Raw genomic sequence first — 16817 nt, 5'->3', positions numbered from 1 at the left:
TCTGGAGAAAACCATCCACATCCCTCTGCCTGCCCCAGTCCTGCCCAGCCCTGCACAAATGTCCCTGCAGGAGCACAGGCACCAGGGGAAGGGGGCAGGAAGGGTGGCACCTCCATCAAGCCATTCTGAGCCCTGTGAGAAGCCTGACAGGTTGTCTCCTTTCCTCCTGCAGCTCACCAGGGTGCCCGTGGAGTCGTGCAGCCAGTACGAGACCTGCAGCGAGTGCCTGGGCTCGGGAGATCCCCACTGCGGATGGTGTGTCCTTCACAACACGTGAGTACCTGCTGGGGTTCGTCACTGTCCCAGCCCTGCCTGTCCCCATCACCTGCCCTCGTAGTAACACAGGTAGAGGGGCAAAATGCTCTCTCAATCCCTGGCTGAGTCAGGTACCTCCAAAAAGGTCTCTGGGACTTGCTGGGGGGTGGAATTTGTTTAACTGAGAAAGGATTTTTTTGGAAGACAAGGGGAAAGAAGGGTAGTAGAGGCTGGACAGAGCTTCTCCACCACTCTATCCACAGTTTGCTGACTGCACCAGGAAAGCACCTGTCTAGCCTGATGTGCTTTGAATACAGCCCTCTAGCAGCTCTTCTCTGGTGGACATTTTCCTGGTGGTTTCCATTCCTTAAGGGAATTTGACTCTGACCAGTAGCCTTTGTCTCAGCACCTCCAGCTTTCCGCTGCTAAGCTGAACCTCTCCTCTTTTGGACTCTAAGGGTGATCTCCATCGCCCTTAGAGAGGAATCAGATCCCTCTAAACAACATGGGATCCACTCCAAGGTAGTTTTCATTGGGACATTATGGTTTAACAGGCCAAGCAAGGACCTCATTTCACTATTCCATTACTTTCTTGTTCTGGTTTATCCCCTGCCTCACAAGCAGCACTGGATCCCGGTGTCCTCAGGACTGGGGTATCAGTCCATTGGCTTGGTTTTCCATAGGCTGTTTAATGATGCCATTGATCTTGAAGTTGCCTCTCTGCAGCCTTTCCCTGAGTGATCTCCTCCTGCAGAGAGCCCTCTGCCCAAGCTGTGGAGAGGGAGGTGTCAGCTTGGCTGAGCTCCTGGCTCTGAGTGGCAGGGAGGTCTCATTTGCCGAGCCCCTCTCAGCAGAGACGGTGGCTGGGAAGTGCAGTGGGTCTGTCCAACCCAAGCCTCCAGCTGAGAGAGGCTCTGCAGGGTGCTGTCACTCCAAGCCTCCCGGTGTCCTTGGCAGCCTTGGAGGGTTTTTCTAATGGGCCCTGCTCTTGCAGTGTGTTGGTCTTCTCCCTCTGAGTTCACCTGAATTCCTCTTGTTGCATTGCAAACTCTCCAGGTGGAGACAGGGATTCAGCTGAAGTGATAGACTTTGTTACCTCTGCTTCCTGGAACAGAAAGGAACAAACCTGGACCATATTCCAACCTTCTGTCGATGCTCTGAATGCTCTGCTTCTGTCAGCTTGTGTGACCCTCATCCAAAACCATGGCAGTCTGCTTAATTTCAAATCCGATCTGGGGGATTCATCCCAAAACACATCAAAAATGTGGCTCATGCTCTGGAATTGCTCAAGAGGACCTTGGCAAACCAGTCCTGAGTTGTGGTGTGGTGGGCAAGAGCCCAGAAAACTTTCATCCTGCTGACCTGAGGATATTTCTATTTGATATAGAGCTTTATAGTGTGTTCCCATCCCATCTTATCCTGCATCCATCCTCCAGGACACCGTGTGTTTGCTGTCAGTGAAGGGACAGCACAGACATGTGCAAGCAGCACAGGAAAGTGTGAATTTGTTCATTGATTGTACCACAGCAATGCTGGATATTTCATCTCCTTCCATCCAGGGTCAAGCAATCAATACATGCAGCAATAAATTCCCAAAAGGATAGAAAAGAGGCAGAGACAACTGCAGAGCGTGCAGCAGCTCATCCTGAGGAGTATTGGAAATGGAATGGAGGGTGGTGGGTGGGGTTGGCAGCATCGACTTGGTTAAAACAAAAAATCCCTGTGCAGGCTCGATCCTTGAGGGAGAGGTGTGGCTGGGACCTGGACCTGGCTGATGGCAGCATCCCCGTGCCCTCCTCCCTCTGGCCACTTAACCTCTGTTTCCTTATCTGGAAAAGAGAAACACCTCTTATTTACGTACCTTGCAGTGGGGTCACTGAGGTTAATTCCCTGTGGGGTTTTCTGGAAGCACTTTGAAGGCAAATGTTATCAAAGCCCACTTCAAGTCTGTTGCTTCCCTCTAGTTTTCCTTGGTGTTACGAAATCTGATTTTCAGTCCTAGTTTGGGAGGGGTTTTCAGTGCAGCATCAGGTGTCCCAGAAGGGTCTCAGTTTTCCTCATCCTTTTGGGCAGCCCTGAGAGCAAAGAAGCTAATTACATCCCACTCAACAAGTTTTGGCTGCGCAGTATATTCAGGGTAAGGATACTGGAATACTGAGCCTCTGATTAGAAATTTCTGCACATCAGAACCCCTTAAGATTCATTAACAGCCTTTTCCTCAAGTGGGATATGTCATCAACAACTCCTGCACGAGGATCCCTGGGGAAACATGCCATAAACATTTCCCCTCCTGGCTGCTAACCCTTCCCCCTTCCCTCCCAGCCAGGAATCCCAGGGGATTCCCAGTGCAGGGCTGAATCCAGTGATGTGGGAGCTTGTGGAAGGCATGGAGGAGGCAGTTGGGCTGTGCAAGAATTGGGAACCAGGTTTGTGGGCAAAGCCACACTGTTCCCTCACCCTCCTCCAGTATAAACGATCCAGAGGAAGAGAGGTGGACTGGGAGACAGGTGGAAACTGCCCAATGGGTTACAGCATCTGTTTTTTTGTTTCTCCCGTGCACACCTCTCTTATTTTGGGATTTTCCCTCCAAGGGCTGATGTAACCCCTCTTCCCCAGAGCCCCATTTCCAACTATCCTCAGCTCCCACCACCGGAGAGGTCCAGGGACAGCTCCCCATCCATTTTCCCGGCGGAGCTGGGCTGTCTGCACCGAGGGCGGCATGCCAGGGCTTGGGAATCGATTTCTACAGCTCTGCTGTCCTAACCTTACACCGAGAAACTCAAGTCCTCTGAGAGAGAGGCAGACAGACCCACAGACGGCTGCAGGAGAGAGGGGGGGAGGATTGATTGGCTTCTGCCCCGAGAAGACGAGCTGATACAGAGCAGGTCACCGGAGCTTTTCATCTCTGTATCTTTACCCCGATCTTTACCCCCTCCCTTTCCCAGCTCTGCTCCCTCCCGGGCTCTGCTCAGGTCTCTTTAGGCAGCCGTGAATCATTTACTTGGTGTAAGTTCAAAATGTGGCACTCAGTGGCTGCGGGGGTCTCCCGGGGAGGGAGAGGGGCTGGGGTGGGAGCAGCAGGGAGGGAGCAGGCTGCCAAGCCACGAGCTGGCACTCGGGACTGCTGCAAGGTCACAGCAATGTCAGCAGCCTGAATGGGGGCTGTGGAGAGGGGTGAGAGAAAAGTGAAGTTTTCTGCAACCCTGGAATGAATTCAGCAGCTTCCTCCTGTGTCAGATGCATCCCTGTCCAAAGATGCCACCCAAATTTGACCACCCTTCTAATTCCCTTGGAAGGTTACTCCTGTCTCATCCATACCCAAACTGGAAGCCCCCTTTTCCTTCTTTCCCAACAATAGTTCAAGCTCTTTATCCCCAGAGGAGGGATAAACCTTCTCAACTGAAAGAGCTGTCCCTAATTCTGGATTGGATATTGAGGAGGAATTCTTCCCTGTGAGGGTGGTGAGGCCCTGGCACAGGTTGCCCAGAGAAGCTGTGGCTGCCCCTGGATCCCTGGGAGCGTCCAAGGCCAGGATGGACAGGGCTTGGAGCAACCTGGGACAGTGGAAGTTGTCCCTGCCCATGGCAGGGGGTGGAATTGGATGATTTTGAGGGTCCCTTCCAACCAAACCCCTCTGTTATTCTATGCACATTTACAGGTCCATGTGCACGTGGTCACCACATGGGTTTTCAGCTCTGCACAGCGTCCCTGGGTTGTGTTTAACACCCCAGCTGCCATGAGAACGGAAATTTAGGGCAGAAAAGCAGCATCCCTATAGAGAAAGGCAACCTTCTATTAAAGGGAAATCCCCTGCTGGGTGCAAAGGGACCCATCCCAGGCTCTGCTGTGTTAGTGCCACTCCTAAATGTTCTCCTTGCTGCCTCATTTCATCCTCATGCAACGTCCATCTAATTCCAACAGGAATAGCTGAACACACACAAGCTGTCCTTAAGGGAGGATGCACCCCCAGGCACCAGCCTCCCTCTGCTCTGGAATCTGCCCTTGCAGGTCTGGGGACTCCTTGGCTGGCAGGTCATTAATTGCAATCAGAGAGGGAAACAGTCCCATTTTCTGGGAGAACTTGTGATATTTCAAAACTTTTTTTCTTTCCACCAGCTCACGGTGGCCAACTATTTTTTTAATAAGAAATGTTCTTGAAAGCTGTTCTGGAAGGGACTGATTCCATTTAGTAATTGAAGAATGATTCATTTAGACTTTGGAAGTTCTTGTTTTGGGATTTGGTTTCAGTTTTTAGCAAATTGCTTGAGATTTCAAAATAAAAAGTCATTCTGAAAGGAAGCATTAGTTTTCTACTTTTATTTTTTCATTAGAATGAAACATTTGGGCATCTGTGATTTCTTTCTCCCCCAGAAGTCTTTACCAGCCCTGCAGACTGAGCAAAGCAGTCAACAAGCGCTGTTGGTTTAGAGGAGCTGACATTTGCTGCGGAGGGAAGAGGGATTGTTTAGGCATCTCCAGTCTGTCCTGTGTGGAGACATCGGAGCCAGGAGCTGGCTCTGCTCCCTGCACTCCTCTGCTCAGCTCTGAGGAGCTACTCATGTCCTCTGTGTGTCCTTCTGGCAGCCGGAGCCTCCCCAAGGCACCCGAGCTGGCTCTGTTGGCTTTGCAGGGCACGTGCCGGCAGATCCTGCTACTCCTGAACCTTGGGAATAGGATCCAGTGGCCTTCTGCAGGCATCCTCACCCCATGGAAGAAGCAATGACATAAGACTCCCACATCTGAGCCATACCAGTCCCTTCTCTGGATCCCTTTGGCTCTGGGTTAGTCAAGGGATGGCCAAACTCTGCCACACACAATTCCTCAGGTGGAGCTGGCCTGGATTAACTGGATCCCTGCTGCTTTGAGACACCTCAGAACGCATAGGAGAAATTTTTGGTTTCCCAACAAAAAACCAGCTCTGTTCAAGGGGTTTTATGCCATCCTCTGGCAGAAGACACCTACCCCCGTGTCTGGGGAGTGACCCTCCACATCCTCCTGCTCTCCACCTCCTCCCATCCACCACAGCCACTTGTGTGGGCAACTCGTACACCCCGAAATTACAACTCTCTTTCCTAACACAATATGAAGAAAAAAAAAAAACATTTAAGCAAGCTGTTTTCTAGTGATTACTGTGGAGGGGGAGGGAGGTTTGTTATCCACCCTCAGACTCGTTGCCAGACCAGGAGAAAAAAAGGGAAAAGTTCCAAAGTGCAGCTCGCGGTGCCTGGGCTCAGCAGGTAACCTGATGCGCTGCCTCTGGCAGAGCTCATTGATCAGCCCTGGCTTTAACTTTCTTGGTCAAAGTCTTTTGAGCCACCAGAGAGTCTCGGGTAACCTCAGCTGCCTACACAGGCTGCAATAAGACCTTTCTTGAAGGGTCTTTTCCTTGCTTGAGTTTCTGCCGTCTGAAAGCCCGTGACTCTTTCAGGCTGAGGGGTTTTGTTCTTTCTTTTCCCCTTCTCCTCCTTGTTTTTCCTTCCCAGTCTTTTCCTCCAGTGCTGCTTCTGGAAGGGGCTGTGTTGGTCAGGCTTGCAGGAGGTTGAAATATCACACCCAGTCCTGGGCCACTCTGAGCTTTAACAGTGAGAAAAGAGGGTTTTACTGACTCTTGCAGGGCTCTGTGCTCCTGTAAACCCTCAGCTGTCCCTGCCTTATTCTCCCTGTGCTGTTTTGTCCCAAGGTGCAAACTGGAGTCCCTCCAATTAGGCAGCAATTTAGAAGGTGTTTTGCACTTGCCTGGAATGATGAAAAATTCATAGAACCAGGGAATATCCTGGGTTGGAAGGGACCCATATGGATCATCGAACTCCAGCTCCTGGCCCTGCACAGGACAGCCCCATAAATCACAGCAGATCCCTGAGAGCGTTGTCCAAACTCTGTTACTGAACTCTGACAGGGTTGGGGTAGTCACCACATTCCTGGGGAGCCTTTCCCAGTTCCTGACCACCCTCTGGCTCTCACAGTCATGGCTGGGGCCGTTTTTATAGGAAAATCTTTCTCTATCCTTTCCTGCCTTAACATTATCCTGCTATGGGGAAGCTCTTGAAGCCTTCAGACACCTGGGAGTCCTGTCAAAGGTACGTGATAATTGTCCTAATCTTCCTGAGGATGGAGCAGCCACATGGAGAACATGGTTTCCAGCTCAAACCCTGTTTTTCCTCAGAAATCTGTACCCAGCTGGGCTGTGCCTCCCCATCAAAAAGGAGGCTCAGAGCTACTTCAGCTGTTAAGTTCAACACCCTGGTGTGTCCGAGGTGTTTGTGGCCATTTCTCACTGCAAAGGAGATTTCCAGTTCCGTGCTGCTGCATGATGGGGAGAAAAACATAAATGCTGGGAGGGAAAGTAATACCAGGAAATCTGAAATCTTTAATTTGGTTTGAAAGTCTCCAGTCATTTGCTTGGCAGTCAGTGGTGGCAAAGGCAGGAGTGAATGAGCTCTCAGGATGCCTTGGTTTGACTCCTCCCGGGTCACAGCTGGCCTGAGAAGCCCTTCCACCTGATAGCAAGGGAAGGTGGAGTCATCCTCCCTCAACTGGCCTTGGCATGGAGCGATTCCCACTTCTTCCCAGGCAGTTATGGAAACTGGAATGGGCGTTTTGGAGGGAAGCACAGCATTGGGGCAACAAAGCATCCTGCCCTGAGCCCAGGGAACCTCTGATCTGCCTGCTGAGGTACAGCTAAAGTTCCCATCCTTTCACACCTTTGGAGACAAGGAAATAGCCCTAAATGTGACAGCTCTGCAGTGGCCTTTTGAAATGAGATCGGGGCTCTTAGCTCGGGGAGGAGGAGGAAATTCTCAGGACAGGGAGCCGTGGCTATTGATGGTGACAAAGCCCCAGGTGAATAGGAGGCTCTGGGAATCCTGTTTCTCTACAGATAACATTGAATCAACCGCGCTAAGCCGATCCCCAGTCCTGGAGAACTGACCCATCGCCGCATCCATTCCCTAAATGCCATCGTGTCCCTCTCGGGAGCACTTTTCCTGCTCTGCTGTGCTGAGCAGTGCAGGGCAGAGCTGTGCCCTTCACAGGTTGATTGTCTCGGTGGCTGTACCTGCCTGAGGCAACTCAGGGACAGCACTGGGCACTGTGGGCCATAAGACGCAGGCGTGTGGTAAATGTGTTTTGATAACAACCTTTTCTTTGATTAGCTTATTTTGCCAGAGGGCAGTGGGGAGGGGTGGGAAGATAATTAGTTTGTGCAGTGAGTTCCAGCAGAAGCTTTCTCCTCGTGCAGCCCTGTGAGTTTGGTGTCCTACTTGGGATTTGTCTCCATCACAGGAACATTGGTAGCTCAGGTTTAGCGTTGCAGAAAGTTCAGCAGGGGAAGGTCTCTGGGTGGAATATCTGCATATCCCACAGGAGATACCTAGGGAACAGGGACAGGGATAAGCTGTATGGCCACCCTGAGCAGCCTTAAAAGTCTTAAAAATCAGGTGTGCACTGGAGCTGAGATGCAAAGTTACAGGGACTGTCACAGGGAAGGAGTATTCCCTGACTTAAACTGCAACACAGATGATGACAGAGCCAGCAGGGCGATTCAGCCCTCAAGAAACAGCAAAAAAAGGAATAATCAGGTGCTTAAACACCTGATTATTATTATATTATAAAAGGAGACTTTGAATTATAGGTGGTTTTGTTTACACAAGGAATTCGATTCTGTGGCTCATCCCTGCTGTGCTGCAGCTGGGGCACCTCAGGTATGAGACAGTCACCTGGGGCTGACAAATATGACACAGAGTCTACTTTTCTTCTGGAGGATAAGATGGGAGCCTGAGGACATCCCCAGTGACTTTAGACCTCTGTATAATGGCAACAAAAAAGAGCCTAACCCCAGCTTGGGACGTTATCCCCTCACAAATTCTCAGGATGGACAAAATTCCACGGGTTTTACAACGTGACCAGTCTCACTCCTCCCGTGGATTTTAAAGTCCTCCAACGCCCCAGTTTGCAATAAAGCAGGGCTAGGCTTTGCTGCAAGGCTGTGGCACTCAGCGAGTGTCAGGGAATATGGATGGCTCAGGGAACTGTCTCAGTCTCTGGGCTGTTTGTAGGGAATCGCTCTCTTTTAGGGAATCTGTCTTGCTGTCAGGTGCTCCCCGGTGCCTCTGCAGCCAATGAGCTGCCAATAAGGGAAAATGGCACATCAAACGAGCCCTCCCCAGGCTGGGGGAACATCAGCCTTGCGCTGCCACTGCTGCTTCTGTGGCATTTCATCAGCCTCCACCTGCGACAAGTCCCGGAAGGGAATGGAGCAGGAGAGGATCGGGGAGAAATTCATCCTAAAGAAAAGCACAGCAAACCTTTAAGGCGTGTCTTTATCCAGACTCATTCTCTCCATGGATCTGCACACACTCCTGCCCATAAACACAGGCCATCAGAGAATCATTTTTGTGGGAAGAATCCTTAAAATCTCATCTCATTCCAACACTGCCATGGGCAGGGACACCTTCCACTGTCTCAGGGTGCTCCAAGCCCTGTCCAGCCTGGCCTTGGACACTTCCAGGGATCCAGGGGCAGCCACAGCTTCTCTGGGCACCCTAAGCCAGGGCCTCACCACCCACACAGGGAAGAATTCCTTTCTCCTATCTTCTGTTGCACATTGCCACATTCAGTGACCTGCTGCCAAATCTCCCCATGTGCCACCAGCACATCTGTCCCCAGCCCTTTACTCTCCCTATTGCTCCCACATCCCCCTGCACTCCATCCCTCAAGCAGAGGTGCAGAGGTAGATCCTTTCCACTTTGACTTCTGTACCAGAGAGATTTTATCTTTTTTCTTTTTTTTTTGTAATTTTTGGGTACTTTTGGATACAAGAATTTGGTATTTTTGGAACAGTCTCCACAGGGAAGCAGTCACAGCATAAAGTCTGCCAGAGTTCAGGAAGTGTTTGGGCAACGTTCTCAGGCACAGGGTGGGATTTTTGGGGTGTCCTGTGCGGGGCCAGGAGTTGGACTCAGTGATCTTTGTGGGTCCCTTCCAACTCAAGATTCCTGTCCCAGCAGAACTGTGGTCCTGGAGGGAGGTTCTGAGAGTTCACAGGAGCTACTGAGCTTGAAGCTGATTCTCTCATCTGGCAGTGGGGCTTTGTTTTGGGGGGGATCCTCCTTGATTTGCTCTAAGCACACTCTTCTCCCTAACACCAGCAACATCTGCATTTCTTTTGTTTGGTGAGTGGCTCTGAGAAACTCACTGTCCTGTTTTCTTGAACATCTTGTCTTCCATGATTTTCCACTTCAGATATGGATGCAAGAAACCAGGATATTCAAATAAAACATGTTTTCTTGCCATCCTCTGTAGGGAAGGCCAAATTCCCAGTGAAGAACAGAGGTGTTGGCTGTGAATTTCTCCTGCTCCTGGCAAAGGGCTTATTTGAGTGCTGTAGGGACACAGGGCAGCCCCACAGCAAGCAGCTTGGCTGTGTCCTGGAATTAGCCCCTGCTAACAGAAGGAAGGGCAAGTTTCTTTTCATTTTCCTCCAACATTTGTTTCCCTGCCTAGGAAGTTGCACCAGCAATTAGCACGTCTTATTGTTGGTTGTCTTGTGGCAAAAAATAAAGAGAAAGTTGAGCAGAAGTTGAGACGAATATTCTGAGGAGGAGGGGAAATGCTGAGTGCTCTGCTGGGACAGAGTGGAGGAGCTGGAGGAGGATTCTGCCTAAAGTGGATAAAGGGATTTGGGAGGTCAGGGAAGTGGGAATTGGTGTGGGCTGAAGGACTGAGTCACTGTTGTAAGACAAGATCTGGGACAGGTTCTGGCTGGAGAAAACAAGTTCTGGACCCCTTGGTGCATTCAGAAAGGAACGTCAGCATGATCCACTGGTTACAGAATGTTCCTTAGGCAAGAGAGCAGAATTAATTTCCTTGCTCTGCCATAGTACCTTGCATGATTTTGGACAAATTACTTAGGATGGGATTTATCTCATCTGCTCCTCGGTTTCTTGTCTCTGCAGACAGTGAAGACAAGGACTTTTTCTGAACTCATTCCTCCTAACCCTGAGGTGTTGAAGGCAGTGGAATGAATTGGCCTCTGGAAGTGCCAGTTTCTTTTAGCAGCTACTGAGAAACGACCATATCAAACAATGCCCGACTTAAAATGACTCCAATCCTTAACTTCCCTGTGTTTTAGCCCCTTGTTTGTAGGACAGGAGTAACAGTTCCTCACCTCATGGGTGGGTGTGAGACCCTAAGACTTAAAACACTTTTGACTATGAGTGGATTGCAGAAGTCCTGTAGGGAGCTGGATGTGATGACTGCAAGGTCCCAGACAGTAAAATAAATAAATAAATAAAAAAAGCATATATGTATATATATATATATATATAACACAAAAATAACAAGTTCATCTCGCCAGTGGCTGAGTAGGTCTTGGGTTTGTTTAATTAGAGCAGAAGGAGCCTTGGCAGTCATGACAAGTTGCAAATGTGCTATTCCTTGATTATCCCAATGAAGACCCTTCTGTCAGAGCAGAGGTGGCACCAGAAGGGTTAAGGCAGGCAGGGAAGAAGCAAACACCCCCCATGTCTTGCTTCTCCCTTGACTATCTCATTCCCAATGCCTCCTGCCCCTCTGCCCCAGGCATTGTAGGAGATCTACATTTTAATTGAGACATGCGAAGAAAATAATTTCAATCTAACTTCCCATGCCTGGAAGGCTTCTCCCTTGGTAGCTTGGTGCAGATTCAAAGTGCACATTTTGGGGTGAGGGCGGATTAGAGCCCCATCCAACCTGACCTTGCATGTTTCCAGGGATGGGGCAGCCACAGCTTCTCTGGGCAACTGCTGCCAGTATTTTACCAGCCTCATTGTAAAAGATTTCTTGCTTATATCTCATCTAAATTGACCCTCCTTCAGTTTAAAACCAGTATTAATGAGGCCTCTGGATTAATGGGACCCCTGTATTAATGGGACCCCAGTATTAATGAGGCCCCTTTATTAATGAAACCCCACTCTCGTGGCTCAGAGCTGAGGTGAAGAGATGACCACAACAAAACCAAACTCCTTTTGTCTTTCGGGCCCAAACCTCCCCCACAAAGAGGTTTTGTCTGCAGATTTTCTCAGCTGCAGCTGAGGGACAGGAGCCTCCTGGACCTGTCCTTCCCTGTGGCTCCCCAGGAGCTGGGAACAGGCAGCCAGCCACATCCTGTCCCCAACACCAGTTTGGAAGGGCTGCCAGCCAGCCCTGCCAAGGAGCACGGGGTTATTTTGTGCAGGGCAAGAGGGCAGGATTTCAGTTCAGATAACACTTGCCTGCTTTGTCTTCTCCCAGTCTCTTAGAGTTTGCCTGACCTGATAATGTGTTATCAGAGCAGAGCACCTCTGAGATGTGGCAGGGCCAGAGGTGGCTTTTCTGCAGATTGCCCTGGTCCTTTTCCACCCAGCACCTCTGAAGAGGCAGCCAGTTAATAACAGCAGGAGGAGGATGTTGGGGTGCTTGCCAGGAGCTTTTCTCAGGGAGAGGAGAAAATGCAAACATGGACACAAGCAAATCAACCTGATCCCTTCCTCATCCTCACCCAGCCCCAGCCCTGCAAACAAGGTCACAAATAACTTTCAGTGTGTGATTAGCCAAGGAAGCAGAAATGATTTTTCCATCTTGAGGCTATTGCCTCATAAAATTTATTTCCAGGAATGGTTCTGAATTTTGCAGTCTCTCTGGGCAGGGTCTCAGGGTACCTGGACATGACAGTGGTTTTCTGTGTGGTGGGGAGTTAATTCTTGCCAGGACTGTAGGGCAAGAGTAAATCTTTGTTCTCTGTTCCGCTCTCTGCTTTTAAGGACCAAAGGAAAAAAAACCTGCCCCGAAGAATTCCATCCTGGCTTGCTCTGATAGAGGATCACAGAATTACAGAATCCAGGGATGGTTTGAGTGGAAAGGGACCTTAAAGATCATCCAGTGCCATCCCCTGCCATGGGCAGGGACACCTTCCACTACCCCATGGTGCTCCAAGCCCTGTCCAACCTGGCCTTGGACACTTCCAGGGATGAGGCATCTGGGTTAGGATCTGAAAGAGTTGGTGAGAAAGGAAGGAGAGTGGACCCACAGCATAAACTCATCTGTCCAATTGACAAAATATCATTTGATGGCCTCTTGAGCTGTTCAGGAGCACATCAGTCCTGTTATTGAGTGTTATACTTAATCTGCTATTGATTGGGGTGAGCTGGAGAGGACAGCCTTCCCCACTTCCCCCATTCCCAAATTGAAAAATAACAGGAGAAGTAAATGCTTTGACTTTTTCATTCTGCCTGGATATTTAGGGAATTTACTGCTAATAAAATAGAAAACCCCAACCCTTAAGCATGAAAACATGCGTAGAATGAATTATAGCAAAATCAATTAATACTAACAGTATCTATTAAATATTGCACTCTGGAGCTTTGCAGGAGTACATTGCTGCTCTGATACGATCACGACATCATTAACATAATATAAAGAATCAAAAAATCAATAGCTTGCTGAAGCCCAAAATTAAGGCCAAGCAGTGTTATAGCATGTCTTTAAACACCTGAAATAGCAACTTGTCTCTGTCATGTACAACCCATTTGCAGATGAAACATCTCCCCCAAAGTGGATGGGAATTTGTTGGCCTGTCTGTCACTCCTGCAGCTGCCCCTTTGGGATACTTGGCATGAAGTTATCTCACTTTTCCCAACAGCGTGGACACAAAAGGAGCAGGAAATCTGATCAGGGTTACATTGGCATAGCCCTGGAAGGACTCCAGAGCAGGCCCAGGGCCACTGCACTGGTGGACAGACTGACAGATCTCTGTAGGATGGGAGCATGAATCGAGTGTCTTCTCCTGCTGACTCGATTTGCATTTTACAGTGTTGGTGTTGTGGAGGTTCTTTTCCCTGAGTTATCAGGTTAGGGCACTGCAACTCTTCTGTTTCCATTGGGGGGAAAAAACCGAACAAACCACAAATAGAGACGGGAGAAGCTTTCAGATGGGCTGGAAGAGATGTTTGGGCAAGAAGAGACTGGCGTGGGTCTGCCAGAATCATAATATGGTTTAGGTTGGAAGGGACTTTAAAGACCATCTCGTTCCACCCCCTGCCATGGGCAGGGACACTGTCCACTCTCCCAGGTTGTTCCAAGCCCTGTCCAGCCTGACCTTAGACACTTCCAGGGATCCAGGAGCAGCCACAGCTTCTCTGGGCACCCTGTGCCAGGGCTTCCCCACCCTCACAATAAAGATTATTTCCTAAGATCCAACATAAACCTGCCCTGTGTCAGTTTGAAGCCATTATTTGGTGCCTGGTGAACATCTCTGTGTGTTTCTGAGGACAATCAGAGTGACCCCAATGGGAGGAATCCTATGGTGCTGGGCCATATAACATATATTTATAGTTGGAATTAACTCCATGGAATGTTATTGGGTGCTGGAAGACAACTCCCAATGCTGCAAATTTATTAGGATCTAGCTTGGTTTGGGCCAGCTATCACTCCTTCAAACAATTCCTGGACATGTTTGGGAATTAAACCGGTCAGGGTGGGTTTCCACAAGGTGTTTTGGAAGTTAATAGAGTTCAATAACATGTCTGGGATCAGACCATGTCACTTGGCCCTGGGATTAGAGAATATTTCCTGGCATTGTTCAGTGCACTAATGGGATGTTGCCACAGCTCTCGACTGCAGGGGGACAGTAGGAGGAAAATCCTGGAGGAAAGACAGACACTGTTAAGATAACAGGCTAAAAATCAACGTTTTTGCAGAGGCATTTTCTCAAATGCAAAGCCAGGAACAGAGAAAATGTTTCAGTGCATTAGTTAAGAAAACAGAGTAGGAAAAGTCTGGAAGGAATAAGGAAACCTTTTCAAAGAGTGGGAGCCGGCACAGGAAGGAACATCTTTGTTGCCAGTTAAATAAAAATTAGGCAGGGAAGAGGTTTTAAAGGTTGAAACTCATTGTGTAAAGGTGAAGTCATAACATGCCTTTATCCTTGGAAGGCAATTGGATTGGAACTTGATAAAATTCAGGTTAAAGCATCAAAAATCAATCCCGATGAATGTCCCTTTTAATCAAGGCACATGAGAATAGGCAATCAGACAGAATTAAATATATACTTGCTCCTGTGCACAGTCTGCTTTAAATGAAGATGCTAATGGGATACACAGCCTGAAACCTCGATAAAGGGAAGCTCATTTATGGCATAAATCACCCAGGAACAATAGAGGAGGCCGAAATGATAAAGGAAGGGCTTTCGTGTTAAAGAAAATGTAAAATCAAAGAAAGAAAATAAGGTCAATCTGTGCACAAGTGACAAAGTGTCCCCAGGGAAGGGCACGGTGTTAAGGCTGGTTTATTGACCACTTGAAGGCAGTGACAGTGACAGTGACACGCTGAGAGAAATACAAAAGGTTGGGAGGGCAGAGAATGTGGTAATGAGAGACTTCAAGTGGCCTCGTATGCACCAAGCAAATGTCACAACATTCGGAGCTCATACCTGTAAACCCAGGGAAAGAGACACAAATCTGGATTTATTCTTGATTTACTCCCAGGATGTGCTGCAGGACACAGATATCAGTGTGTTGCTCTGAAAGAGCAACCACGTAGTGCTCGAATTCAGTGTCCTGGAGATGCAGAATAAAAGAAATAAATAGAAATTACTGTGGAGTTCAACTTCAAAGCAGAAACAACATAAAATCGAGGAGCTTGTTAAAAGGAGCAGACAGGGTAAAAAGAAGGTACAGTGCCTCACATTATCCTGCATAAAAACATCATGTAGGAGGCTTGTGAAGTTATATGACTTACAAAAAAAGACCTAAAGATAGTAAAAGGGAATGGAAAAAAAATTAAAGTACCTGTTTAAACAACAAAGTCAAGAGACATTATTTAAAACTAGAAGTTGCACTCAATGGAAGAAAATGAAAAGGAGTAAAAGGATCGCTGACTCTGGGGTGTGAGTTGCAAAACAATCATCAGGCAGCCCACATAGGAAACACATTGCTAACCTCATAAAAATAAATGATTAAAATTTAACGAGGTTCCCCCGGAAGTTTACTTTCCAAAGGGCACAAGCTGTGTGAAGTGGCTGCTGCTGAGGGCTCAGCAAAAAATGCTTTTACAGCATAAAAGTGATGTTCACTGCAAGATCTTGGGAAACTCTGGTGTGAAATTGCCATGTTATTAGATCTGCTCTACACCTCATTGCCTATACTGGCCTTGATGGAAGAATGAAAGCTGGAAAATGTATATTTTTCTTTAAAATCAAACTCCTGAAAGGTCCAAGAGCTGGAATTTGGAACCATGAAATTTGAATTTAGGTTGTGTCTGCCCCATCCCTGGAAGTGTTCAAGGCCAGGTTGGATGGGGTTTGGAGCAACCTGGGATTGTGGAAGGCGACCACGGCAGAAGGATTGGAATTAGATCATCTTTAAGATCCCTTCCAAGACATCATTCTGGGATTCTATGATTCTGTGGAATACTTTTTTTCCCCCATTAATTTGATTGAGCCGTGATTAAGAATGGATGAATAAAAAAAGCACATGACATGCTGGGGGAGGGCAGTGGGTGTCACAAGTCAATTATTGTTCTTTAAATAAATGGAAGTCCATGTGATAGGGATGATGTGGTTAATACAAAGGAATTTATACTTCTCCCATAGCTGGGAATCTCAACTATGCTGTCATGGGACAGGAAGATGAGTCCTCTGATAGATTAGCAACCAGTTCAAAGGTGGGAAATAAAGACCATGAATAAAGGGTTGTGATGGAGGAAGGGAAGATCTGGGGAGGTCCCATGGGAATGTCTGCTGAGGGTGTTTGGTGTATTTATAAATGAGCTAAAACCAGGTGAAGAATGAAGCAGAAAAGGTAATTGGTGCTAGAGAGAGTTTTTCAGGATTGTCAGAGGTACACAAGAAGAGATTGTGTGACTTGGCAATTTTCATCTAAAAGAGAGATGACTGAGAGGGCCACAATAGATCCAGACAATCAGGAGTGTAATGAAGAAAGCGAAGAGGGGATGATTACTGCCCATTTCTCATAACACAAGATCTGGGGAACTTTATATGAGATTATCAAGCGGAATATTAAAAACAACAGAAGAAAGGACATTTTCATATGGTGTATCATTCATCTGTGCAGCACTGAGAGGCACATTATGGAGGGCAGGAACACAACTGGCTGGAAAGCAATTAGACAAATTAATGAAAGAAAGATCTATTGAGAGCTGTTCAATACAATGACATCAGCACAGGCTCCAGGGCAGGCAGTCCCTTGCCAGTGCTGGCTGGAAGCTGGGTGCTTAAACCAGGAGAATTTTCACTTTATTATCTCTGTTTTGTTATTTTTTATTTCTCTTAGAGTTGGAGAATGAATGAATGGCTCTATGGATATTTGGGCTGAGCTGTTGCAGCCATTTCTAGGTTTCTGCATTTTCAAGAGCCTCTCCAGCATTAGTTTGCACACCCCTGATATGTGTCCTTACTAGTCCAGCCCCCAGCAGTGACCCAGAGCTGCTGATGTAGGACGTGGTGAGCACCTTGGCCATGCCCATCCAGCCAGGGTGAGCCTGGAAGCTCTTTGCAGACATGGAGCCACCAAACTGCTCTTCCCCCCGCC

General features: G+C 48.2%; 1 protein-coding gene across 5 annotated transcripts in view; it reads left to right on the top strand.

The window, feature by feature from the left end:
- Positions 1 to 16817, top strand: part of PLXNA4 (plexin A4) — a 424624-nt gene that overhangs the window by 278301 nt on the left and 129506 nt on the right. For 4 of the 5 annotated variants that reach the window (XM_032105547.1, XM_032105545.1, XM_032105546.1 and 1 more), the window contains exon 5: positions 173 to 273. In XM_032105547.1, coding sequence (XP_031961438.1) covers positions 173 to 273 — 101 coding nt within the window. Of the gene's footprint in view, positions 1 to 172; positions 274 to 1311; positions 3297 to 16817 lie in introns of those variants that run through there. The other variant, XM_032105550.1, reaches the window with a different exon arrangement.

The sequence above is a fragment of the Corvus moneduloides genome, chromosome 4, assembly GCF_009650955.1.
Source record: "Corvus moneduloides isolate bCorMon1 chromosome 4, bCorMon1.pri, whole genome shotgun sequence".
In the NCBI taxonomy this organism is placed as follows: Eukaryota; Metazoa; Chordata; class Aves; order Passeriformes; family Corvidae; genus Corvus; species Corvus moneduloides.
The sequence above is the reverse complement of the archived record's forward strand: the minus strand, read 5'-3'. Positions and strand labels throughout refer to the sequence as shown.